The sequence below is a fragment of the Eubalaena glacialis genome, chromosome 19, assembly GCF_028564815.1.
Source record: "Eubalaena glacialis isolate mEubGla1 chromosome 19, mEubGla1.1.hap2.+ XY, whole genome shotgun sequence".
In the NCBI taxonomy this organism is placed as follows: Eukaryota; Metazoa; Chordata; class Mammalia; order Artiodactyla; family Balaenidae; genus Eubalaena; species Eubalaena glacialis.
The window spans coordinates 40,002,164-40,029,922 of record NC_083734.1 but is presented as its reverse complement, the minus strand read 5'-3'; the positions used below and the strand labels follow the sequence as shown (position 1 = coordinate 40,029,922).

Genomic DNA, 27,759 nt, shown 5'->3' with positions numbered 1-27,759 from the left:
TGGTACCCTTATGGATGCTGTTTGTTTTTGTTTGTTTGTTTGTTTAACCACTTTATTTTATTTATTTTTGGCTGCGTTGGGTCTTTGTTGCTGTGTGTGGGTTTTCTCTAGTTGCAGCGAGTGGGGGCTGCTCTTCATTGCGGTACACAGGCTTCTCATTGAGGTGGCTTCTCTTGTTGTGGAGCATGGGCTCTAGGCGCACAGGCTTCAGTAGTTGCAGCACGCGGGCCCTAGAGCGTGCCGGCTTCAGTAGTTGTGGCGCGTGGGCTCAGAAGTTGCGGCACACAGGCTCTGGGGCACACAGACTTCAGTAGTTGTGGCACACGGGCTTAGTTGCTCCGTGGCATGTGGGATCTTCCCGGACCAGGGATCGAACCCATGTCCCCTGCATTGGTAGGTGGATTCTTAACCACTGCACCACCAGGGAAGTCCTGGATGCTATTTGTTAAAAGTTTAATTTTATTTAATTCTGACTTTTTAATAATTTAGTGGTCTGCCTTGCCTTATCCATTTATTCTTCTTTTTTAAAAAAATATTTATTTATTTATATATTTGGCTGCGCTGGGTCTTAGTTGCAGCACGCGTGATCTTCATTGCACCATGCAGGATCTTCAGTTGCAGCATGAGAACTCTTAGCTGCAGCATGTGGGATCTAGTTCTCTGACCAGGAATCTAACCCGGGCCCCCTGCATTGGGAGCGTGGAGTCTTAGCCACTGGACCACCAGGGAAGTTCCTCCATTTATTCTTTGTTTGATAAGAAAACAGACCATTGCTTTGTGGGTTTTTTTTTTTAAACCTTTATCTACAGACAACATAAGGTAGAATACCTTTGAAGGTTTCAGTCATTATTTAGCTTTATGATTGTAGTTACTTTAGTCTACAAGAGAAATAAGCTGTAAGATAGAAAGAATATTTACTTGTAATGGTGCTCTTGAAATATGTGTTTCTTAGAAATGCGTTGAATGTAGTGAAGAATGATTTGATAGCAAAAGTGGATGAACTTACCTGTGAGAAAGACGTACTGCAAGGGGAGTTGGAGGCTGTGAAACAAGCCAAGCTGAAGCTAGAGGAGAAGAACAAAGAATTGGAGGAAGAGCTTAGGAAGTAAGTTTTCACTATGTTGTTCTAAACCAAACAAGCTTTGCCAGTGTGCCATCAAGGTTATAGGTGTAACCCTGAGACTGCTGCCTTTAGCGTTCTCGGCACGACGGCCCCAGAGCTGCCTGGGATAAGGTTAAGTGCCTGGCTGATTGCCTCTGCTCTGAACAGACCCTTCCATTTATTGAATATTATAATTTTTTGTGCACGTCATGATGTGAAAGAAGTTAGAAGAACTGTTCAAATATTGCTAATCAGGAAACTGTAAACATTCATTATTTTCCTTTTCTTTAATACCTGGTTTTCTGAGAACAGTGCTGTGATAATGTTCCCCTAAATGAAAGCAGCTAAATACCCTGTTTGGAAAAAGAAAAATAATCATTTAGTGGTAGTTAAAATTTTTGTCCTATTCTTTATTCTTTAAAAAGGTGAAGTCAACTCAAATAACATGTTTTGTTTTTTACCCCCCACTAGAGCTCGTGCAGAAGCTGAAGATGCAAGGCAAAAAGCAAAAGATGATGATGATGTAGGTTTATAATTTTGGACTTGTTTTCTTAACTTAACCATATTTTGGTATTTTGGGGAAATCTTGTTAATTAAGCTTTGGGTATAGCATTATAAAGATGAAAAGAAAAAGTTAAAATCATGTTTATGATCATGAATAGGATAGATCATGCTCCCACATAGTATCCAGATGCTAAGCTTTCTAGCTACACGCAGTGTGCTCGTTTTTCCTCCGTGGCTTTGTGCTCTGACTTGTGTTTGCATATTCAAGCTCAAGGACCAGGTGGGATATTTTGGAGTTTTTTGTTTTTGTTTTGTTTCAAATTTTAACTTAGAAATACGTGAAAGCTTTAAGAATAAAAATAGTTTAATGGTATTAAACATAAAAAGATGAAGTCTAGAAACTTTAATACTAGGCAATTAGCCCATATTGGTGTCAACATATAAATACAAAAGAATAAATATGAACTTCTTGCCAATGTTATTAGCATGCTAGTTATTCTGTCAGTAGCTAGGTTATCATTCCTATCACAGGTGTTTGCCGGTCAAGTATCAAGCTTGAGATATATGGATGTCCTGATCAGAATGATTATTTGTGCCCCTTCAATCTCTTATTTGTGTTTTTATATAATATTTGATACATTTAAAAATATATGTAACATGTAAGTTATGAATAATAACTTATCATTAACATTATAATAAATTACCATTATGAACCTACCATTTAACCTAAGAACTAGAACATTATCAAACATTGAAGATACCCTATGCTCTTCCCTCTAGAGGAAACTACTATGCTGTATTTATCATTTTCTTAACTTGAAAAAAAAATAATTTTATCATACCACACATGTATGTATCCTTACAAGGTATGGTTAATTTTCATTTTTTTTGTGTTTTACATGTATTTACCCTTGGAGACTTGCTTCTTTTTCTCAGTATTATGTTTTTTTGTTTTTTTTTTTTTTTTATAAATTTATTTATTTATTTATTTATTTTTGGCTGTGTTGGGTCTTCGTTTCTGTGCGAGGGCTTTCTCCAGTTGCGGTGAGCGGGGGCCACTCTTCATCGCGGTGCGCGGGCCTCTCACTGTCGCGGCCTCTCTTGTTGTGGAGCACAGGCTCCAGACGCGCAGGCTCAGTAGTTGTGGCTCACGGGCTTAGTTGCTCCGCGGCATGTGGGATCCCCCCAGACCAGGGCCCGAACCTGTGTCCCCCGCATTGGCAGGCAGATTCTCAACCACTGCGCCACCAGGGGAGCCCCAGTATTATGTTTTTTATATTTACCCTAGTTGTAGTATAGTGGTATAGTTCATTCATGTTCACTGCTTTATAATATCCCATTATAAATATACTACAATTTCTGTATCTGTTTTCCTGTAAATGAATATTTAGGTTATTTTCAGCTTTTTACCACCACCAACAATGCTGTTATGAACATTACAGTGAGAGTCTCCTGGTTTTTCAGGGTATATATCTAGTAGTGGGATTGCTGTGTTGTAAACTCAAAATCCTTTGATCATTTGTTGTTTGACTTTTTTTTAAAGGAGAGGTTAAGTTCTGCAGCAGGAGGACAAAGGAGGAGACTGCTGAGGGCTAAGCTAAGCTCAGCCTCTTTCTTACTGTCCCATGCCTTTCAGCTTTGATTCAAAATGTGCATACTCCACTCAGCAAAACAAAAGCCCTACAGTTAACCCAACCTTCCTCTCCAGAAGAGCCTTTAGAAATCAGCAGTAGAAGGAAGTTGACTTGAGCATACCCCTTTGGGGTCTTACCATGCTCACATTCCTTATTCTCCCTAATAATAATTCTGGTTAATACAGTTGTCTCCATCTTGTTATATTTCTTTTGGTGTTTTAGTGACTCCTAGCATTGGGTACCTTGGTAGCTAGCCAACAAGTTTTTATACTTTTCGCTGGCTTTGAGTGTGTATGTAGATTGGTAGTTTGAGATAAATGAACCCCTTTAGGAACTTACTTGTAACTATTTTCTGAATAGCTAGCATTTGTTATAGAACATGAATGTAGAATACTGTTGTGAGAACAACATTTCCAGGTGAGTGTATTAAATCTTATAGAGATAACAGCTTTTTTGTTTTTCTTCAAAATCTGCACTATTCTTTGTATTTCCTTTATAATATATTCAAATATTTGTATTTATATTGAGGAATTAAATTGTCTAATTTTTTCAGTCATAAATAATTAAGTATATCTCTTTATTGATTTTATTTTTATTAGGCCATTTTTCTTTGTTATCCATTAGATTAGAAATTAAGGAATGTTAAAAGCTTAAAAATTTTACTTAAGTCTGCGATAACACTAAAACAGATACAGGCTCCCAGAGTGATCTGTAGTCTTCTTTTCATTATAGAGTGATATTCCCACAGCCCAAAGGAAGCGGTTTACTAGAGTAGAAATGGCCCGAGTTCTAATGGAGAGAAACCAATATAAAGAGAGATTGATGGAGCTTCAGGAAGCTGTTCGATGGACAGAGATGATTCGGTTTGTATGAGAAGTACCTCTGGTGTTTTTCTCCTCATTGTTTACTAGGTTACTAATTGTTTACTAATCATTTCTTTATTCAGAACTAGAGTCCTGCCTTGGGGATCCAAGCCCCTTGCTCTGTTTACTAGGAGAGGTCTAAAGAAACACTGGCAATTAGTAACAGAATGTGATCAAAGTGGGTCCCTTTTGGGCCAGTGAGGCCTTTTGGAGAATATTCCCACAACCTCTAAAAGGCAATTAAATGATGGTCTGTCGATGAAAATAATCAATAAACAATCTATAATTGGAATAGAAAAGAATTTTATTTGAGCCAAGTGGAGGACTATAGCCTGGGAGACAGCCTGTTGGATAACTGAGGAGCTGCTCTGGAGAGGCATGGTTTTCAGCACAGTTTTATATCTTGTCGGAACAAAGAACATCAAACAGGTCACAGATACATTCCTTCAAGGTTTCAAAAAAACCAGATCAGCATGTACACAGTGAGTCTGTATGGCCTTGACACCTGGGAAGGGAGTCTTATCGTCAAAAGAGTGAGTACCAGCATTGGTGTCCCAGGAAGGGAGGCATTTCATCTTTATCTTTAACACGGACATTCTTTACTTCTGGTCAGTGCACCCTTTTCTTTAATAATTAAAGCATATGTACAGTATATGTTTGATAGGCCACAAATAGGCTGTTTTAGTTCGCATAACATTTGAGTTAAATCATGTATAAGCCAGAATACTTCCCCACACCTCAATATGTGAAAATTTCTTTCGTCATTTTTTGAAAGAATGTAGAAATTGACACTACTTTTGCAGTGATGTCAGGAAGAGATAAAGTTTTCATTTGCCACATAGGAAATGAAATCAGTCTTACTCAGTGACTTGCTGTAAAATATTCCTGATTTTTCCCCCTCTTTCTGAGTAGTCACGCAAAAAGCAACCTTCAATTGACATCTTTGTCAATTGGATCTTAAATCTCACCTAATGCTGCCATCTAATGGTCATATCTTCAGTAACAGCATTCCTTATTTTAATTTTAGAAAGAGCTCATGAAAAGTTTGTAAACTAGTTGCCCCCTAATTTGCCCATATTTTTCAGTTTGGATTGTCACATCAGATTTACCAATAACAGTACACACTGACACCTTGTTTTAAAGTTTATGAAAATATTTTCTAACCACCAACTTTTACTTCCTTATGATTATGTCCTTTACTTAATAGTAATAAACAAAACATTTTGTATAGCACATTTACAATTTGCAAAAGTTGTAATTGCTTGTAGCTGCTAAGAAGGAAGAAGATTACTATCTTAATCTTTATTGGACAGAGAAACTAATATACTAACAAATATGTTCTTAACGCCAGCTTTTAAGGGATATGGAATAAATAATGAGTGAATAGTTAAGAAACTGAGGCATATAGTCAGGTTCCACTTTTCATTACTATTTTTAATTCTAGCAGTGAAATGGTAGTCAACAAGTGAATAAAAATGGTAGCTTAACTTTCTTCATTGAATTAAAAGATGTTTTAAATTCAGTCCTTAAAAAAAGAAATGAAAAGGGGACTCTGACAGTGATAGCAGAATCCTTACAACCTTACTAAATCAATTTGCAGTGCCTTTTTTTTTCTCTTTGAAATTTTGTCGAATTATCGAATCAATGCAGTTTCTTTTCTTTTCTTTCTTTTTTAAAAATATTTATTTATTTATTTGGCTGTGTCGGGATCTTTAGTTGCGGTGCCCGGGCTTCTCTCTAGTTGTGGCGTGTGGGCTCCAGAGCGCACGGGCTCAGTAGTTGTGGTGTGTGGGCTTAGTTGCCCCACGGCATGTGGGATCTTTTTCCCCGACCAGGGATTGAACCCTCGTCCCTTGCATTGGAAGGCAGATTCTTAACCACTGGACCACCAGGGAAGTCCCAATGCAGTTTATTTTCTTCCCTGGTCAGCTTTTCAGTAATGGAAAAGTTTTAGTCCTGTGAAAAATGACCCATCAGAACAATAAAGTTACAAGCTAGTTTTTGAGAGCTGGAAGTATAAAACAAATGGTACCTTTATGTAGAGACAGGGAATTACGATGCAATATTTTAATAAAAAGGAAAGTTGGAGGCTATCTCTTCAATAAAAAAATTGAAATATTAACATTCAGGCTTGTTGGCTATCTGTCCAGCCCAGATAATAATTTTGTCTCTTATCAGTAGTCTGAGCTCTTTGAGGGAGGGATGGAATTTTATTTATATTAGTTGTATTGGCCTTAACAGACTGACTGACACAATAGGTCAAAGTAACTATTTACTGAAATTGTTGACTCTCCTCCATGTATTTCATGAACTTCTTGGGTCCCTTGTTCTTCAGGTAGAAAGCTAGACTACCTCACTAATCATCTCTCTCTCTCTCTCACCCCCCCGCCCTCCTTCTCTTTCCCTTTCCCTTTCCCTGTAGTGCATCAAGAGAAAATCCAGCCATGCAGGAAAAAAAAAGGTCAAGCATTTGGCAGTTGTAAGTATCTAAAAACACACAAAGACATTAGATAGCACTTTGAGACGAGATTAGAATCAAAATTTATTTTCACAAATGATTTCTTTCTTTTTGCTTTCTTTCTTAAATTTAGGGTATATAGCTAAACTGAACTTTTTCTTTTTTGGTGTGTAGTATGCCAGCTCGGTAAGGCTGTTCTTGAGGACTATCGTAAGATGCATCATGTTGGTTATGCATTTGGTGGAATCCTCTACTAAATTAAATACAATAATGGGGAATTATTTTTAGAGTTAATAATTTTCTGGATCCCCATTAAAGTTACTGATTCACTGGTTGTGTGATTGTAAGGAACTTTAAAAAGTGAAGATTAGAAATTTAGTGTTTGTGGGGTTGAGTTGTGTGCGTTTTGGACTTGAACTGTGTTTGTGCTGGCAGTACTGTGTATTTACTGTGCTTAAAACTTACCCTTTTTTGATGAATTTTTTTCTGCTATTTAATAGAAATAGGTTTTTTTCTCTTTTTTGAGTGGATGTGAAAATAGTTATTTAAATTGATGTTACTAAGAAAATGTATACGGTACGTGTTAAAATGGTAGTATGTGTTCTAGTACTTTATTATGACTATTTTTAGAAGTGGCTTACTAAGCTTCTGTTCAAACCGTGCAGTCATAACCTTGCTGTTTAACAACCACTGGCTGGCTAAAGGAACCGTCTTATTTTATTTCTTCATTACGAGAAGTTCCCTGTACTCAAGAGCTCCTTACTTTCATTATGAGAGTTGCTAATTACACAACAGGGATCTGCCATTCTAGGCAATAGTTTCTCTTTCCTGAATGTCTGAGTTTGGCTGTGAGTTATTGCTAAGGTTGCAGTGTGTAACTACAAAAAATCTTTTTGCTGGTTTCTAACTCATTTTCTTGTAAAAGCTCTCTGGAATTTGTGGGAAATTATGGATTGTTCTTAACCATGCATGTAATTCATACACACACTGCACACACACATCCTCTCTTATTTTCCTTTTAGTTTCAGCAGACTTTTCAGCTCCTCAAGTAACACTACTAAGAAGCCTGAACCACCGGTTAATCTGAAGTACAATGCACCCACCTCTCATGTTACTCCTTCCGTCAAGAAAAGAAGCAGCACCTTATCTCAACTCCCTGGGGATAAGTCCAAAGCCTTTGATTTCCTTAGCGAAGAGTAAGTATTTTTCAGACTAGCGGTTATACCCTAAATAACTTAACAGTTCAGAATATTCTTGCCCCTTATCAGATCAGCTATAAGAGTTTGGATAAATCTATGAAGAAACTATTCCTATAACTTGACTGCCTTTAAGTACGTTGCTCCTAGTTTTCATAAAGAGAAGAAATTTTTTAAGATCTCCTTTTTGCTAGTTTGACAACATTGATAAATATTAATAGAAATGTTGAAGACCTATATAAGCCCTTGTCCTAGTTGTTTGATCATTTCCTTTGTTGTCAGAAGGAACTGGCTTTCCATCCTGACCCTGCTGCTCACTAGGTAGATGAACTTGGTAAAGTTAATCTCTCAGAGCCCCAGTGTCTCTACCTATAAAATGAGTATGATAACCTACCTTAGAGGTGTTAGGATTAAATTATATAGTGTCTGTAAACTGCCTGACACAAGGTAATTTTTTCTTGTTATTTATGCTATTTTAGCAGGGGAGGGGAGATAAGCTGTTGTTATATTCACTTAATTTAAAACGGAAATTTCTTTTCCTTTTAGAACTGAAGCTAGTTTAGCCTCACGCAGAGAACAAAAGAGAGAACAGTATCGTCAGGTAAAGGCACATGTTCAGAAGGAAGATGGTAGAGTGCAGGCTTTTGGCTGGAGTCTGCCTCAAAAGTACAAACAGGTAATGTTTGAACATGGTAAGAGCATCTAATGGGAAATGCAGGGGGGAGGAGTAGGCCTGGGCATGAAAGACTCGAACTATACGTCCCAAGCCTGCTCAGTTTCAAGTGGTATGGATTTGGCACACGTTTAGAGAAGTATTGAGAGTAGTGGTTTTTAGGCTGTTTTCTAGAGCCCTTCAGCTCAAGAGAAATGCCTCTGAGTTCTGTGAGGAAGGAGAGGGGTCAATAGGAGGTGGCTGAGTACATGTGACTTGGGGTATCCTATTCTATTTTAATATTTGAAGATTTTGTTAAAAAAAAAAAACCAGTATCTGTTGTTTAACAGTTTTAAGAAACCTTTATCATGGAGCTTTCAAACTGTTAACTTAAAACTCAGTTCAAGTCTTAGGAACTTTACCATATTCCCTACCCCTAACACACACACACACACACACACACACACACACACACACAGAGTCACAGTCACACCACATGTGTGCACTAACAGGTCTGTGAATTAGTGTATCTTTTCTGAGCTCCCAAAGCAGCATCTTATTTTCTCTAATTGCCACTTGATTTTCTGCTTATTTTTCAAATAAGAATGACAAAGTTAACTTGAACTTGACTTCGTAGAGTAAATATGTTACAGCAGTGCTTGTCCATGTCTCAGTGGTTCTGTAAGTTCACTTTTGGTGAGGTTTACCCAGTGTGTCTTTCTCTCCCCTCCCCAATTATTAGGTAACCAATGGACAAGGGGAAAATAAGATGAAAAATTTACCTGTACCTGTCTATCTCAGACCTCTAGATGAAAAAGATACATCAATGAAGGTAAATTAATTTTGAAGTTAATGCTAATATTACTTAAAATCTTGGTGGATTTTTTCCTAAAACCAAAAAAGTTTAAATTCTACTTTTGTGGGCAAGGTTATTGTTCATTTTGTAGTTTTAGACTGGAATACTTTGAATATTATTAGAGCCCTCTATTTGTAATCATTAGATCTTTTAAAGAAATGTGAAAAGTTGTAAACATTTTTAGAGAGAAAGTGACTTAATACCATCTTTTTTTAACCCAAAAAAGCTGTGGTGTGCTGTTGGAGTCAGTTTGTCAGGTGGGAAGACCAGAGACGGTGGCTCTGTGGTTGGAGCGAGTGTCTTTTACAAGGATGTTGCTGGTTTGGATGCAGAAGGCAGTGAACAGCGAAGTGCATCTCAGAGCAGTTTAGACAAGTTAGATCAGGAACTTAAGGTAAGTGCTTGCACTAGCATTTGACCCAGTTTCTGAGACTAATCGTTTAGCTCTTTGGTCTCAAACTTACTTCTGGGTCCAACTTCTAATTGGGGTTACTACGCCCTTGCTTACTCCTCATCCCCCCCCCCTTTTAAATCAGTTTTACTGGAGTATATTTTACATACAATAAAATGTACGCTCTAAATGGGTACGGTTCAAAGAGTTTTGACAAATGTATGTACCTATGTAACAATCATCACAGTCAAGATATAGAACAATTTTAACACTGATCTGCTTTAACTGCTAGTTTTTAGTCTGCTAATTATTGTTGAAAGGTGGTTATACTTTCAGCCTTCCAAATAATCTGGAAATAAACTTGAAATAGTATTGTCCTTTACTGTAGTAGCACAGCCATATGGATATTTACACATACGTCTCATTTTAAACATTCACTTTCCTTACTTTGCCTATGCAGGAGCAGCAAAAGGAGTTAAAAAATCAAGAAGAATTATCCAGTCTAGTCTGGATCTGTACCAGCACTCATTCAGCTACAAAAGTTATCATTATTGATGCTGTCCAACCAGGCAACATCCTAGATAGTTTCACTGTTTGCAACTCTCATGTTCTGTGTATAGCAAGTGTACCAGGTAAGAGTACCATGCTCCTCTCTTCCCACCGTCCACAGCTCCTTACTGGCAGGAACCGACTGGTTACTGGAGATAGTTATGTACCACTCTCTCATGGAGTTTATTTTCTAGTTGGTGAAGACCAAAAATAAACTGGAAACAAATGACTAACAAAGATATTTTCAGATACTGTGAAGAAAATAAAACAATGGAAATTTGAGAAGATGAGTGGGTGGCAGAGGGCAAGGGGCTATTTAGATTGATTAGTAAGGGAAGGCCTTCTAAAGTTCTATATTAAATATTATGTGATGTTAAAACATTGGTTTAAAAATTAAAGGGAATTCCCTGGCGATCCAGTGGTTAGGACTCCATGCTTCCATTGCAGGGGGCATGGGTTCCATCCTTGGTCGGGGAACTAAGATCCCGCATGCCACGCGGTGCAGCCAAAAAAAAAAAAAAAAAGAGGTTGATGTTATAGCTACACAGTGGAATACTATTCAGCCATATAAAGGAATGAGATACTGATACGTGCCATAACATGGATTAACCTTGGAAACAACTCAGACACAAATATTGTATGATTCCACTTACATGAGCTATCTAGATTAGGAAAATTCATAAAGACAGAATTAAATTAGAGATTACCAGTGGTAGGGGCTCAGGGAGCAGAGAGTTATTGTTTAATTGGTACAGATTTTGTATGTGGGGTGACAGAAAAGTTTTGGACATAGCTGTGATGGCTGTACAACATTGTGAATGTAATTAATGCCACTGAATTGTACACTTAAAATGGTTAAAATGGCAAATTTTGTGTAGTATATATGTATATTTTACTACAAAAAATTTTTTTTAATGTGATAGGAATAAAAACAGCTTTCTAAATAAAGAAAACTGAAGAGATTTATTTTTTTATGGTAAATGCTTAGTTTTTAAATGCGTTACTAATATCTTAAGGCACTGTATACACCTAGGCTGTATTAATTTTATTTATTTGTTTGTTTGTTTATGGCTGCGTTGGGTCTTCGTTGCTGCATGTGGGCTTTCTCTAGTTGGCGGCGAGCGGGGGCTACCCTTCGTTGTGGTGCGCGGGCTTCTCGTTGTGGTGGCTTCTCTTGTTGCGGAGCACAGACTCTAGGCACCCGGGCTTCAGTAGTTGTGGCACTCGGGCTCAGTAGTTGTGGCTCGCGGGCTCTAGAGCACAGGCTCAGTAGTTGTGGCACACGGACTTAGCTGCTCCACAGCATGTGGGATCTTCCCGGACCAGGGATCGAACCTGTGTCCCCTGCATTGGCAGGCAGATTCTTAGCCACTGTGCCACCAGGGAAGTCCTGTATTAATTTTTAATAATGGTGGAAGTTCATGTTTCAAATAGTAATAGAGATAATTTAAAAAATTTTTTTGCTACCTTGTCAGATATAATTAGATTTCATTGTTTTTAATTTCATTAGGTGGCTGCTTAAGAGCTCATATTAAGAACAGAAATGTCATTTCTGACATTTTCAGGTTTACTTTTGCTTGCGTTAATAGAAGTATTATCTTAATTTTTTAAGCTACTTTCTCAAATTGTGAATTGAGTTTAAATTAGTTTAAATAAAATTTAGTTACCATCTTGGCAGTGTATTTGAATAGCTCTTTGTCTCACCTGCACTCTTATTTCAAACCTGTTGTTGCTTTAATGGAGAAAATGCTATTTATAGGAGTTTACTGAGCTATTAAACAAAGGTTTATCTTGTTTTTCAGGAGCACGAGAAACAGACTACCCCGCAGGAGAAGAGCTTTCAGAATCCGGACAAGTAGACAAAGCGTCTTTATGTGGAAGCATGACAAGCAATAGCTCAGCAGAGACAGACAGCCTGTTGGGAGGCATCACGGTGGTTGGTTGTTCTGCAGAAGGTGTGACAGCAGCTGCCACTTCCCCTAGTACCAACGGAACATCTCCAGTGATAGAAAAACCACCAGGTATGTCTGTCCTCCTTAGATATCATCTGTATAGAGTCTGAGCCTGTCCCAGATGCCTCATTATGGACTTAACTTAGACCTTGAAGTAACAAGGATGAAAGAACTTGAAAGAAGATCCAGTGATGAATGTTAAATGAAATCAAGAATACTCAGTTTTATTATATAGTGTGGAGGAAAAGGGAGTAGTAGAGTGGAATTCTATAGAGGGGGTTTGTGTGTGGGGAAATTATTGGAAGAAAAGCTCAAACTTAGGATAGTTAACATGTTTTATTTATTTTGTAGAAAAGGAAACAGAAAATAGTGAGGTTGATGAAAATGTTCCAACAGCAGAAGAAGCAACTGAAGCTACAGAAGGCAATGCAGGGTCAGCTGAAGATACCGTGGACATCTCCCAAACTGGCGTGTACACAGAGCATGTTTTTACAGATCCTTTGGGAGTTCAAATCCCAGAAGACCTCTCACCAGTATATCAGTCAAGGTATACAAATGGGTTAACAATTTAGGAAACCAGATAAGTGTACACATAAAAGGAACCAAAATGATCTCAAGCACTTATTCCAACTATGTCTTCATCTTTTCCTTCCATTGCATTCTCTCTAGACATATTTTTTCCCCCATTTGTTCTCTATTCCTTCCAACTTAAAAAAATCTTGCTTATAAAGTATATTAGTCAAAATCTTCCCAGTCATTTTCTCTTTTGGTATGATTTTTTGTTAATTGTTGTACTCACTGTCTTCTATTCTGTTAATAACTCTCTGCCATTGTAATCCCTTCTCCTACTCTCACACCCACTCTATCAGTGAAATTGGCCACTTAAATTTAAATTTCCCATGTGGTTTTAATGACCTTTTAATTTAGATTTCTGGCAAACATTTTATTAGAAAACAATTTGTTTTAGACTCTTCCTTTGAAAAGAAGACCCATTTAGCAAATTCTTTAATTTTCTTTCTTGCCTTCTCTAGGCCTTATAGAAAGCTGATGGGAGTCTATCAAAACTGGAGTCTTTTTACAATTTAATGTTCTTCCTCTCAGTGAATAGAGCAACCAAGTGTCCATTAACATTTAATTGTTAATTTAAGAATAAAGTCATCTTTTTAGACTTACTGATTTGTCTGTTTTGAATTTGATATCCCAGTTATGCTTTTTTTTTTTTTTTTTTTTTTACTAAATGTCCTCTGACAGTCCAAAGAATGAAGGTTTTGGGGTAGAATACAAGCATGTTTCAGCTTATTAATTTATTTTAGCAAATTCTTTATAATTTACCCTCCTGTGTGTGTGTGTGTGTGTGTGTGTGTGTGTGTAGTTTTTAAACAAACTATCTCTCCTCTTTCTCTTCCCACAGAAGAAACTCATAAAATTCAAAATAACTGTAAGGGAGAACCTTAACTATAGTCTGGATATTCACTACTATATTTCATCACTGTGTCTTAACTCCGTTCTCTGTGCCTTGAGCTTCCTAGTATCTTAATGTTACTTCTGGTACAATTGCTGAAATATATGTATTTATATTTCTTTCATTTCTTTCTTATCTCTCCCTCCCCCCTGCACCCCATTGCCTTGCCTGTCTTCTTCCTTCCTTCCCCACTTTCTCCCTCCCTCCCTCCCTCCCTCTTCTTCTCTTTCTTTTCTTTCTTTTTTTCTTTCTTTCTTTCTTTCTTTCTTTCTTTCTTTCTTTCTTTCTTTCTTTCTTTCTTTCTTTCTTCCTCTCTCTCTCTTTTTGAAATGTTTAATATAAGCATTTAACTTTGGCTTTACTGGAATTTAGTGTTCGATTTTTTGATTTTTTTTTAAACTGTAAACTAAAACGTAGAAATGATCAATCCCTGAAAACTGTAGCTAAACATATTCAGATTTTTTTCCTTTGTCTCACCTTTTCCAGTAATGACTCAGATGCATATAAAGATCAAATATCAGTATTACAAAATGAACAAGACCTGGTGAGAGAGGAAGCCCAGAAAATGAGTAGCCTTTTACCAACTATGTGGCTTGGAGCTCAGAATGGCTGGTAGGTACCAACTCTTTTAATATTAGAAATCTTTAGTCTTTCATTTTTGCTTTTGAAATCAGAAGATAACTAAAATGTGGTACATACAAATACAAACGAAAAGTGCTTATTAAAGCAAAGAATTTTATATACATACAATTTTGAGGTTATGTTGCAACTGCCTCATAAACTGGACTTTGACTTGCATTGGTTCTGAGTGGTAAACCATATGTTTGTCACAGGATGTTCCTTTTATATAATATTCTTGGAAAAAGAGGTAAATAAAACTTTAAAATCTGGGTGATCTAGAAATAGGAGATCCTGAACAACAAAAGGTTTATATAAGCTAGAGTGTGTTCAGGGAATATCAAGGATTAAACAATCTCTTTGGCTTCAGGAGGGCCCAACTGTAAACATAACTTCTAGGAAAACCAGGACAAATCAGAGTCTGAAAGCTTAGGAGATGATAACAAACATTATAGGACTTTGTAGTAGTGTGGGGAGTCTTACAAACTTGTGCTTTTCCTAAGGTTAAACAGGATCACTAGTACATCTTTTCCATAAAGGTCTCATACTACAAAATGAAGGTTTGGCACACTTTTTCTATGAAGGGTCACATAAGAAATACGTTAGGTTTTGTGGCCATATGATCTTTGTAGCAACTTCTCAACTATGCTGTTGTGGTGCAAAAGCAGCCACTGCATTGAAGTGAACTGGTGTGGCTATGTTCCAATAATAATAAAACTTATGAACACTGAATTTCATATGTCTCATATGTCATGAAATACTCTCCTTTTGATTTTCTTCCAACCATTTAAAAATGTAAAGACCATTTTTAGTTTGCATACTGTACTAAGACAGGTAGATGGCTAGATTTGGCCTATGGGCCTTAGTTTTCCACTCCCTGATATAAACCACTCTGTCATCAGAAAGCTCAGTATAGTAGAAAAGTAAGATTATTTTTTTTAAAAGGTTTATAGCCAAGGATTCTGAAGTATGGGGTAACCTGAAACTAACTAACCATGCCTTAGTTCTGGCTTTTCATTCTTTGTATGTTTCTGTTTGCTTAAGCAGCTTATTTCTCTGCTTTAGGCCTACCCTTACTCTCATTGTTGTTTTTTCCTAAAATTTTTATGTTACTCTTCTTTCCTTCTGAAAGAACTTTGTGTTCATTATTAGATATAAACAACTACTTGATGTTCCCTATGCCTTACCAGTCTTGATTTTGTTCTTGCAGTTTGTATGTCCATTCATCTGTAGCCCAGTGGAGGAAATGTCTCCATTCTATTAAACTTAAAGATTCGATTCTCAGTATTGTGTAAGTTTTATTTTAGAAATTCTTCCATTCAAAAATATGTATTTTGGTATAAACTAGATTCTAAGACTATTAAAGTTAACATGTGCTTCATGACTAAATCAGTATCCATATTTTTTTGTAACCCTCTTTATGAGTGAGATTGAAACTCTAACTAGGAAGTAAGCCGGAGAACTTTAAGTATAAGAGAAAACTTGCCAGGTTGATTCCTCACCATACTGAGAGTTCTTTAGTACTTTGGGGGAGAAAACCAATTAAACCCCATTAATTTATATTTGTTTTAGAGTATTCTTTATACTTTGCGAATATGTTGATTGGGGCATTGATTTACTAGTCCTTTTCTGTATGTTGACTATCAAAAGTCAGTTTGTCTGTTAGGTCCACAGAGCTGACTCTGTTAGTTCTACTTGGGGTGTGTGTCTCTGGTCTGTGGACCTTTTGTTGGTAGTCTGTGATGAGAGGAGGAACTTGGGCTAGAAAGTGAAACAACTGAGTGACCACACATGCTTTTTATTTAGTTGAGCTGACATTTTCATAGCAAGACTTTCTCAGTGAAGAAAAGAATGATGTTCATTTAGGTTCTCGTGTAAGCTCCTAATACATCACAGATTGGCCTTCTGAGAAACTCTGAACTAGCTCAGTAGCATGCAGTGTCTTCTGTATTCCCAAATGGAGAGTTCTAAAATCCCCATTCCTGTTTGCAGACATGTGAAAGGAATTGTGTTAGTGGCCCTGGCTGATGGTACCCTTGCAATCTTTCACAGAGGAGTTGGTGAGTTGTTATGAATATATAACATGTGTGCTAATTTGTTGCTTTGCAAGAGCATTTTCAAGCAGATTGGCTTCTTATGTTTTAAAGAAATGATACTTAATAGGAGAAAGAATAAAGGTTTAAACTGAATACTAACCGTGTATGACATCAGTGAATATGTGAGTTCTTGCCTGCAGACATACATTAATAGTATACCTCAGTGAAAACCTGTTTACCATAATGAGCAAATAGTCCTCATGGTCCTCTTATATAATGTGCAATGGAGGTATTTGTTTTTCACTCATATACTTATTCAGTTAGGAGAAATTTAGTGAGAGGATATGTTTTCTTTTGCCCAGTATTTTAAAAATAATTTGCAACCACTTATATTTGGAATGTTTTTAAAAAGAATTTTTAGTTGGGTAAGGTTTAATCATTTTCATGTTACGTTCTTTATATTCTTCCCCTTTAAACCAGTGTTTCTACCATCTGCACACAGAAGGGTGGTGGTGTCAGAAAACTGCCTTGAGTGAATTAAATTAAGGGAATTGAGCATGTTAACTCCTTGGTACATGTATCAAACAAAAGTGATATTTCCTTTCCTACCTACTAGAATGGTAGATCAGGGAACTATTATAAAAACGTAGATCCACTAAATTCAGATTTTCACACGGCTTTTCCCAAAGTCTTATGTCCTTTGGGGCCTCAAGAAATGTGAGGTAGATGATACGCAGGTGCTAGAGATTGCTGGTGAATGACTCCATAACAAAAAGAGAGGCCTCCGTTTTACCTTGTTCAGGCCCTTTATAGACTTTATCTGAGTTTAATCCTCACAGCAACTTATGAAGAAAATTCTATTGTCATCCTCACTTTATAGATGAGGAAACTGAGGCACAGAGTATTTTAGTCACTTGTTCATGGTCACTCAACTAGTGAGTAGAAGAACCTAGAAAAAATGGAATAATAAATATTTTGGTAAACTGAATCCAAAATTATATTGAACAAGATAAACAAAACACATTTACTAAGGATACATGTAAAGTCCTACATTTGGGTTCAGAAGAGTAGATGGAGGAGATATGTCTGAAGAGTGATATCAAACTCAATACGAGTTAACATCCTAAGCCTCATAGAAATTAGAGTCCAGAGCAGGGCTGGTGATAATCCTGCTCCACTCTAGTAGATCAACATTAAATGGATCTGGACAAAGCAGAGTTAGGATGAAGGTTCCATAAACTGTGGTCTGCTTGGTTTTGAAAGGAGAAGACAGGGCAGTAGCAATGAAGTGGGACTGGATTTATTCTGTGTTTCCATTAAGCAAAGCTATAGATTAATGAGTGGTTACATACGAGAAGGCAGGCAGACTTTAGCTAGGTATGGGGAATATTTTTAAGACAGTTATAGCTCTCTTAAAATGGAACAGCTGCTTTGTGAGGTAGTATATTTTCTTTCACTGAAATTGTTCAAGCAAAGCAAGCTTACAGTGGTTGGTTCTCATTTGTATGTATTTCTTTCATCACTAAAATCATAGTATGCATAATTCCTAAAGTGTTAGCAATGCATTGCCCTTGACTTCTACCCAAGAAGATACATCAAAATGCAAGTGAGCGAGAGCAGTATTATCCCCAAAATAACCTTAAATCCATTCTAATTCTTAAAATATTATTATAAAACAGGTTACTTATAACTGATTTATCACATCACTGCTGTTGAGAGCATGGGGGTCCAGGTACTGGGTGACAGGTTGAACCATATGACCTTTGAGGTCTCTTCCAACTTTGCAGTTTATAGAACAAAAGAACTCAATCTCTGTAAATATACACTGAATACATGGTATCCGGGGGATGCTTCATCAATAAATTTAATTACACACCCAAATAGAATGTTTCTTGAATTAAAATTGAGTAAAAGGTGGTGTGCATAAACTAATCATCTGTTTCTTATTTTAAAGACGGGCAGTGGGATTTGTCAAACTATCACTTGTTAGATCTTGGACGACCTCACCATTCCATCCGATGCATGACTGTGGTACATGACAAAGTTTGGTGTGGCTATAGGAACAAAATTTATGTGGTTCAGCCAAAGGCCATGAAAATAGAGGCAAGTTAACCCATGTTTTCTGTACTTACTGAATTTGTATTACCTGAAGACCCTAAGACTTAATTATTTTCTTCTTTAGAAATTGTTATCTGAATCTGCGTGTTTTTGGGTACTCCAGTGATATTTTGGATGAATTTTCAGCTTTCTGTGTTACTTTACTTCTCCTTCTGCTTTTGACTATGAGTAGGGGAAGTGGTTTTTTAAAAAGGAAGGAGGATTCACACATGAATGACTAAATGTGTGTCTGAGTATCCGTAGATGCATACATGTATTATTTGAATACATGGTTCTTGAAATGTTTAGTTATGTAGAGGTGGTCTGAGAGCAGGGCTCTCAAGTCTCCCCCACTACTCAATGTGTATCCAGGCAAATCCATATATGTGTCACAGACTGAGGAATAATATTGCAGTGGGAATTTGTTGTAAAAACAAAAACCTCTTAGCATTAACATTGTTTTCTTAAAGTTTTGCCACAATATATAAATTTATTCTAATTGTTTAAGAAAAGAAAAACCAGTAGGAAATTTTGAAGATGAAAATTCTTTCCCAGTTCTGTCCCAAATCCTGTTCCCAACCCTAGAAGTTCCATTTGGCGTTTATTTTTTAGATGTATTCCTTACATGCGGATATCTATACACACACGCAGCATTGTAGGTTCCTTTTTGTTTAATTATAAACAGGATCTTATTTTGTGTATTGCTCTGTAACAATGCAAAATCCCGAGGTTAAATTCAATCTTTTTGTTGAATGCTGTTACATAGAATGGATGTGTCAGCATTGCTTTCATGAGTTGATATCCTACACAGTGCTGAAATCCAACATCCTTTAGTTCTTCTTCATTTTGTTTTGCAGTCTAGGATAATAGCAATTGTGTATATAAGAGTAAACAATATTCAGGCTCCTCTTTTAATATATAGTCTGCCAAATTATTGTGCAAATTCGCACAGTTTTTAAACACGAACTCCTACATAATAAAAGTAACATTGTGATTGAACAATCTTTTCTAGAAATCATTTGATGCACACCCCAGGAAGGAGAGCCAAGTGCGGCAGCTTGCCTGGGTGGGTGATGGCGTGTGGGTCTCCATTCGTTTGGATTCCACACTCCGTCTCTATCATGCACACACTTATCAACATCTGCAGGATGTGGACATTGAGCCTTATGTAAGCAAAATGCTAGGTAAGCTTCTAAAGCATTTTATCTTTGTCAGTCAAAGAAAATGGTTTATTTTTAAATGGTCTCAAATGCTGGGTTGAACCAATGAGTAAGTTGCCTCAGGAATAGTGAGCTCTTATCACTGAAGGTGTCAGGCAAATGCTCCATCTACCCTGTGGTTCTTGACAGAAACTTGGGATCATTTTTGACTCCTCTCTTGTTCCCCACATCTAATCCATCAGCAGGAACTGTCAAGTCTTCCCCCAGAATATCTTAAATCAGTTAACGTCTTCTGTTTTGTTTTGGCCACGCCATGCAGCTTTCGGGATCTTAGTTCCCCAACCAGACATTGAACCGAGGCCCTGGCAATGAAACTGCTGAGTCCTAACCACTGGACCACCAGGGAATTCCCTTAAATTAGTTACATCTTTATATCTACCACTATTCCCACAGGCCAGGTCACCATTCTTTCCTCCCCAGACGACTATGAGCCTCTTAACTGGTCTTCCTATCTCCACTCCAGTCAGTTTTCTGCATAGTAACCAGTGTGCAGATATCACCATGACATACCTCCACTTATGTAATGCCAGCCACTTTCAGAATATTCTTGTCTTTAGGTGAGATGACATTTTGTGACATTATCAGAAGAACTTAAATGGTCTGGACCACTCTCCTTGCTCACTCTGCTCTGCCCACACTGACCTAAACTCAACAAGTTCTTTCCCATTTCAAGGCCCTCACATGTGCTGTATCCTCTGTCTGAGAAGTTTTTCTTCGTCCCTTTTTACTTGGCTTTCAGGGCATAGATTATGTGTCACATCCGGAAGAGACCTTTCCTGATCTCCCAGTTTTATTTAGGACCTCTTATACTTTTTCTTCATGGGCTTATCATTACTGTGGTTGTACCAGTATCATACATACTGTCTCTTTCCCCCACAGAACTTAATCTTCATGAAGGGCAGGGACTGTCTTTGGCTTGTTCCTTGCAGTATCCTTAGCATCCCAATCCAGTGCTGTATGACTGTGAGGGATGCCACAAATGATTTCTTTGTGAAGAGAGGTTGAACTGCATCAGTGGTTTTTAACTTTTTTAGAGTCGTTGCCCTCAGGAAACCTGATGTGCCCTCTCCCTTGAATCAGCCATATATACACATAGACATAAACTAATTTCAGGAATATACTTTGCCCATAAGTTAAAGATATCTAGCTTAGACTATTTAAGGTTCCTTCTAACACTGTGATTCTATGATCACACTCTCATTTCTAGTAAGTAGAACTTATGAGTAACTAGATGCTGTTTGTCTTAAATGTATTATCTGTTTAATAATTTTGCCTCTCAAATCCCTGAAAATAAGATCAGTTTAAAAATTCCCTTGAAATAAAAAAGTGCGTTTATTCTCCCTAAATTACATGCATATGGTATCCTAAAATTTCTAAACTGCTTTAGACTCAAATATATAAACAAGGAAAGAGTATAGGTTTTGTTAGCAAAGATTGTTTCTTACCTGTGCAAAGAAATTTAAGGCAAGCAAGAACTCTCTCAGTTTATAAAATGGAAGGACATTTAATTTCCCCAATCTAGTAAACTGTTTTTGTGGAGGTTTTTTTGTTTTGTTTTGTGTTTTGGTTTGTTTGGTTTGGTTTTGCAGCTCCTTAAGTAAATCCTGTATCATATTTCCTGATCCCACAGCATCTTCCTTCTGAATGATAATGTAATGCCAGCCACTTTTAGAGTTTTCTTTTTCCATTAACCATGAATTGTCAGATAGATGATAAAGCCAAATGAGAGTTCGCCTTGATTGATGTGCACCTTCTTCAGGAAACATCCAACTAGCTCTGGTCACATTTCCTCTCTGCTGTATTAGTCCAGCTACTCTTAGGGACTTGGAACCTAAAACATCATCTGCTCTAGTTTCTCAATAAAATGTTTTCTCTCCCATCATACAGGTACTGGAAAACTGGGCTTCTCTTTTGTGAGGATCACAGCTCTTATGGTGTCTTGCAATCGTTTGTGGGTAGGGACGGGAAACGGTGTCATTATCTCCATCCCATTGACAGAAAGTAAGTATGTTTTTAGGTAACTGTCACAGGAGAGTTGTGGGGAACAGCCTTGTCTGGAATTCAGGTAGAAGGAATTGTTTAGTTATTGGCAAATCTGTGGTAATTCAGAAAGTCAAACTGATGGCAGAGATCTAACTATTGTTCCTTCACTCTTTCTATGAAATTTATAGACTCTAGCAAGTATATCAGGACCAATATTTACAGTTAAAAATTTTTCATTGTGAGAAACTCTTTCTCATTTCAGGAATCATGGTCCTATTTCATCTCAAATAATGGTTGATGTCCATTTTTTCTTTCAGCTTTATTGTACTAGTATCCAGAAACATTACCTAACTATCTAATATCCTAGTTTTCCATATCTCTGTGGCAGTTAGTTTAGGATATTCCATTTGGCTTAAGAGTTGTGGGAGAAGTTTCTTAGGAGGTCAGCAAATCCTTCCTGACATTGGAGACAAGCCATCTACCTCTATTTGAAAAGAATGTGAACAATATGTACATTGTATGTTTTTTATATTTGCTTCATTATTATTTTTGTGAACAAAATGTGCATTGTATGTTTTTCATATTATGTTCCATTACATTGATCATTCATTAAATAAGTGTTTTTGTGTTGCAAAATTCATGGGCAGGGAATGATGTGAAAAAAAAGTGCCATAAGTCCATAAAATAAGTCAATAAATAAACACCTCAGAGTTTTCAGGGGAAAGGAGGAGGACTGGATGGTGGTATATCTGGAGCCTTTAAAGAACCTAAATTCTTTTTTTTTTGGCCACACCACGAGGCTTGTGGGATCTTAGTTCCCCAGCCAGGCAGAGAACCCGTGCCCCTGGCAGTGGAAGCAAGGAGCCCTAACCACTGGACCACCAATTTAAAGAACCTAAATTCTTAATCCCAGCTGTATTTTCTACAACTACTTATAAATCTACATGTTTAGATGTTTAGATCACTTCTTATATCTTAAGAGATTCCAGGATCCCCAGAGTTCATTTCAGTTCTTTATAGACGAGAGTTCCATTTTAGCATAGTTACTTGCACAGGATTTCTTAAAGAAAAGGGAGAAATATTAGCATTTAGAAAATGTTCCCCAGTAAGTTCTCATTCACTTAAATTGCTTTTAATTAAGAAAAGCAAAATCACAGTAAATAAAATTGTCCTTTTCGAGCAGAGATATTCTTTAGAGGCTTTGGTAAGAACTTTGTGTGTTTCTTGGTATTATACCAAGTTGGATTTTGTTAATTTAGTTAGGAGCTTTGGGCTCCTGAGTTGCCAGATAGAAGACGCTGAGAGTGGCATCTCATAGTAATCCTTCTCCTCCCTGTCATGCACCTCTCCATGTCCCCTTTCCTCCTTTCTCACTTTAGCCGTAATCCTCCACCAGGGACGTTTACTGGGGCTGAGGGGTAAGTGCAGATCCTGAACCACACTCTTCTTTCTGGCTTCTCATGGCCACCGTGAGGCCATTCTCACGTCTCTAGATACCCTCTTGAATGTTCCTAAATGTCATCCACTTGCAGTCACTGCATTGCAGCAGGTGTTTTTTTTTTTTTTTAATGTTTGTTACATGGCCACCAAACTACTGCTCAGCAGCTTAGTCTATTTATCATCCTTTGTTGCAGCTGACCTTTCTTTCAGACTTTGTTTTCCCTCCAATAAAAACACGAAACATCTCTGAAAACTGTCATTAATCTACATTGTTTACTCCTGTTACCAATCATGTTTCTTTCATTTACTTACTGGTCCATGGAATGGGGATGTTTTGTGAGTCTGGTCATTCTAAAATAATTCAGCAAACCATCAGTCTGGTGTAAATAAAAGCTACTCTATTGTACTGGATGGATCCTTTTAAACACAACTTTTTGCCACCCCTCAAGGGAGATATTCTTACCACAAGGGAGAAAAAAATCAAAAGATAAACTATAAAAATTCTGCTAAAAAATATACCTATTTACTTTAAGCTATATAACCGGTTAGTTTTCTAAAATGAGGATTAAAAAACAAAACAGACATACCTAAGAAATCTTTTCTTTTGTTAACTAAAATGATTTTTTTTTTAATTAATAGATGTGTTTAAAAAGTAAACTTAGCTATTGCTAGACTGGCAAAATCCCCTACTCCATTTACTGAGAAACTTAAAAATAACTAGCATGCTATATATCTTTTTTTTTCCAGCTTTGTCTTGAGTTGGCATTGCTGCCCTTGTTTTATCTCAACTGGCTGTAGCTTTTAGATAATACCATAAGGATTAACCAGTAATCTATTGCATCATTACTGTTTTCTAGGGGAAAATATTTGGTGTTTGGTTTTCTGTTGCAGCAAATAAAACCTCAGGAGCATCAGGAAATCGTCCTGGAAGTGTCATCCGTGTATATGGTGATGAAAACAGTGATAAAGTGACACCAGGGACATTTATACCCTATTGTTCAATGGCACATGCACAGCTTTGCTTCCATGGGCACAGGGATGCTGTGAAATTCTTTGTGGCAGTCCCAGGTGAGTTAGATTCTTCTATTGAGAAGTTGTATGTCCAGTTGACTGTTGAACAATGTGCATTTGAACTGCACTGATCCACTTATACACAGATTTTTTTCAGTAGTGAACACTACAGTACTACATGATCCATGGTTGGTTGAATCTTTGGATGCAGATTGTGGACACAGAGGAACCATGAATATGGAGGGCTGACTATTAATTTCACTCAGATTTTTGACTGCGCAGAGGGTCAGTGCCCCAACCCCTGCATTATTCAAGGGCCAACTGTAATTGTCTGTCCCTTGGTTCCTCTACCTAGTCTAATACTAAGTACTGAAATTACAGATAATTCTAATATAACGCATGAAATGCTCTATAACGGAGGTATGAATAAAGTGCTATAGAGATACTTGATAGAAGCTATTTTGGAATCTCTCCTCTACCCCAAAAGCAAACTTGATTTTTATTTAGGAGACTTCTTTACTTTTGAAAAGCAATGGTATTATTTTGTCACTGCAGAATACCGAAAATGGTTTTGGCCTCATAAAGGAGATTTCTAGAAAGAAGTCCCTATCATCAAGGCTATATTCAGGAAGAGATGGAAAATGTGCTCTGATACCTTCAGCGCTGTGGCAAAGAACAGCAGGAGTCTGGGGGTCTGGGCCTTTACCACTTGCCTTGTTGTCTTGAGCAAATTGCTTAACCTCTGATACTCATTTCTTTATTTCCTAAGTGGATGTGATTAATATCTGCTCTGCCAACCTCATTTGTTGTAAAGATTAATGAAAGGGCTTTGGGAACTATAAAGCACCATCCAGATGAAAGGTGGCAGTGATGACGTCCAATGAAAAATGTTCTGTCCCTTGAGAATACTAAAGTGATGTTACTGATCATCTGTAAGCAGGACCTATGTTTTGGATTTTTTTCCCCTGTAAGAGGCAAGTTTAGGAGTTAGACAGAGTTCAAATCTGGCTTTGCCACACCAACTGTGTGATGTTGGACATGGTGGTATCTCAGTGTATTAGTCAGAGTTTTGCAGAGGAACAGAACCAATAGGGTATGTGCGCGTGCGTGCGTGTGTGTGTGTGTGTGTGTGTGTGTGTATGAGAGAGAGCGAGCGAGCGCAAAGAGGGGGAGGGAGGGAGAGAGAGATTGATGTAATTTAAGGAATTGGTTCATGTGATTATGGGGGCTGGCAAGTCTGAAATCTGCAGGGAAGGCTGGCAGGCTGGAGGCCTAGGAAAGAGCTGATGTTTGCAGCTCAAGTGTAAAGGCAGCCCGGAGGCAGAATTCCCTTTTCCTTGAGGGACCTATCTTTTTCTCTTAAGGCCTTCAGCTGATTGGCCCACCCACATTATGGAGAGTAATCTGCTTTACTCAAAGTCCACTGATTTAAATGTTCATTATTTCTAAAAAAGTACCTTCACAGCAGTATCTAGACTAGAGTTTGAGCAAATGTCTCGGCACCAGAGCCAAGACATTTGACACATAAAATTAGCCAGTATAATTTTTCCCAAGGATGTTCCAAAGATTCAATGATTAAATGTATATAGTATAGGGTTGGCACATGGTACCCTAACCAATTATTCAGTATTCTTAACAACATGGTAATGAACTTCTTGAAATGTACATGTATATTTTTGTATAGTTATCTCCTCAGAATAAGCTTCTAGATATGGATTTTTTTTTTTTAATTTATTTTTTGGCTGCGTTGGGTCTTAGTTGTGGCACATGGGATCTTTCGTTGTGGCTCACGGGCTCTTGTTGCAATGTGCAGGCTTCTCTGTAGTTGTGGTGTGCGGGCTCTCTAGTTGTAGCATGCAGGCTCCAGAGTGTGTGGGCTCTATATTTGTGGTGCAGGGGCTTCAGAGCATGTAGGCTCTGTAGTTGTGGCGTGCGGGCTCAGTAGTTGTGGCACATGGGCGCATGCCCTGCGGCATGTGGGATCTTAGTTCCCCGACCAGGGATCAAACCAGCGTCCCCTGCATTGCAAGACAGATTCTTAACCACTGGACCACCAGGGAAGTTCCTTTTCTTGCTTTTTTTAAAAAAAAAAAATAATGCCATAGAGTCCCCTTTGAGTTTCCTTTATACTTCTCTAATCCCCTTGCCTTCCTTCTTTCCTGTCCATCTATAACCACTATCCTGAAGTTGACATGTATCCTTCTGCCCATGTTTTTGTATTTTTACTACATTGGAACATATCTATAAACAATATATAGTATTTTTTGTATTTTTAAGTCTTATGTTACATATATATTATTCTGCAACTTATTTCTCATTTTTGAGATTTGTTAATATTTATGCATAAAAATCTAGTTCATTCATTTAACCGTGGTATTCTAATATCTGAATAAATATGCTACCTTTTATCCATTCTCCTATAGATCAACTTCTAGGCTTTTTCTCTGTTTTCCCTCCACTATTAAAAAACAATACTGCAGTAGACCTTCTTGTGCATATGGGAGAGACTTTTCTGTTGGGTATAAATCTGGAAGTGGAATTGGCAACATTGTTGTTTGTTGGCCAGTTGGCCCTAAGGATTAAACCATTCAGGATGGCCTTAATATCATACCACTGTGCTCTTGCTTCTGTGGCAAAACTAACTAGTCTGCTAACAGAAGTTATCTCTAGCAGGCTTGATTTCTTCTAGAGTATAATTGAATAATGCATGAATGAGGCACTGTGAAAATAAATCAAACTGTCCTATCCATGTCCAACATAAATTAATTGTTTATAAAGTGTTTCACATCATGGGACTATGTCCTGTTATCACCTAAAGGCATGGTCTGTGTAGTTTGACCAAAGGACAGCAGACCTGGCAAGAAAAAATACCCCACACTCATAGAGGTTATCGTGTGAATGATATTTCAAGGTTTCTCTCTATCATTTCATGCTTAAAGATTCTACCTTAGAACTTAAATGTTAGAACAAGTTACACATTACCCAGTAATTTTATTTGCATGGTCTAAATTAAAAATAAGATGTACTTTTCTTAAATATGAGGAAACCATGGATTTGAAATCAATTCAAATATTAATTATGAATATCCAAATTCATAAGGCTTAAGTTGAAGACTTTTCTCAGTCTCTTACATAAACACACATGTACCCTTCCAGGGGAGAGATCTTTCCACTACCCCTCAGATAAAACAATGTAGATTATAATAGTCTGAAGCAGGCAGCTAAGACCAGCCGAGCCATATACAGATTTCATACTGGATTCTGGACCTATTTCTGTTTTGGTACAAAATAGCTTTACTTGGATTTCAAATTGGGCTTTCATGACCTTTATAGATGTTTTCTGATCATGCAGAGGCTTCTTACATCCCCAGTACTTTGGCTGTATTAGAATGTACTTACCTTGTTCAGCTTTCTGAAAATATTCAGAAAAAATGAGTCTCTCCCACCCCAATCCTTGATAAGTAATATTCACTTCTGTTCCTGTATAAATAGGTCAAGTCATCAGCCCACAAAGTGGCAGCAGTGGCACAGATCTAACAGTTGACAGAGCAGGGCCATCTGCACAGGAACCTGGCAGCCAGACACCCTTGAAGTCTATGCTTGTCATCAGTGGAGGAGAGGGCTACATTGACTTCCGAATGGGTAGGTCATTGGTTCTGGGGGCTTCGTTTCCACTGTTCCGTGATGTGGATTTTCACCCACAGTAAACAAGAAACTCAGATACATGATTTCTAAG

At 37.5% G+C, this 27,759-nt stretch overlaps 1 protein-coding gene across 4 annotated transcripts in view; it reads left to right on the top strand.

Moving 5' to 3' along the window:
- SPAG9 (sperm associated antigen 9) overlaps positions 1 to 27,759 on the top strand; it is a 155,891-nt gene that overhangs the window by 122,227 nt on the left and 5,905 nt on the right. For 3 of the 4 annotated variants that reach the window (XM_061176595.1, XM_061176598.1, XM_061176597.1), the window contains 20 exons: positions 953 to 1,105; positions 1,574 to 1,625; positions 3,973 to 4,103; positions 6,526 to 6,582; positions 7,584 to 7,757; positions 8,304 to 8,433; positions 9,152 to 9,241; positions 9,492 to 9,659; positions 10,117 to 10,288; positions 12,008 to 12,226; positions 12,509 to 12,704; positions 14,106 to 14,231; positions 15,448 to 15,528; positions 16,230 to 16,297; positions 18,228 to 18,376; positions 19,383 to 19,554; positions 21,478 to 21,591; positions 22,953 to 22,991; positions 23,905 to 24,081; positions 27,516 to 27,665. In XM_061176595.1, coding sequence (XP_061032578.1) covers positions 953 to 1,105; positions 1,574 to 1,625; positions 3,973 to 4,103; positions 6,526 to 6,582; positions 7,584 to 7,757; positions 8,304 to 8,433; positions 9,152 to 9,241; positions 9,492 to 9,659; positions 10,117 to 10,288; positions 12,008 to 12,226; positions 12,509 to 12,704; positions 14,106 to 14,231; positions 15,448 to 15,528; positions 16,230 to 16,297; positions 18,228 to 18,376; positions 19,383 to 19,554; positions 21,478 to 21,591; positions 22,953 to 22,991; positions 23,905 to 24,081; positions 27,516 to 27,665 — 2,618 coding nt within the window. The remainder of the gene's footprint in view (positions 1 to 952; positions 1,106 to 1,573; positions 1,626 to 3,972; positions 4,104 to 6,525; positions 6,583 to 7,583; positions 7,758 to 8,303; positions 8,434 to 9,151; positions 9,242 to 9,491; positions 9,660 to 10,116; positions 10,289 to 12,007; positions 12,227 to 12,508; positions 12,705 to 14,105; positions 14,232 to 15,447; positions 15,529 to 16,229; positions 16,298 to 18,227; positions 18,377 to 19,382; positions 19,555 to 21,477; positions 21,592 to 22,952; positions 22,992 to 23,904; positions 24,082 to 27,515; positions 27,666 to 27,759) is intronic. The other variant, XM_061176596.1, reaches the window with a different exon arrangement.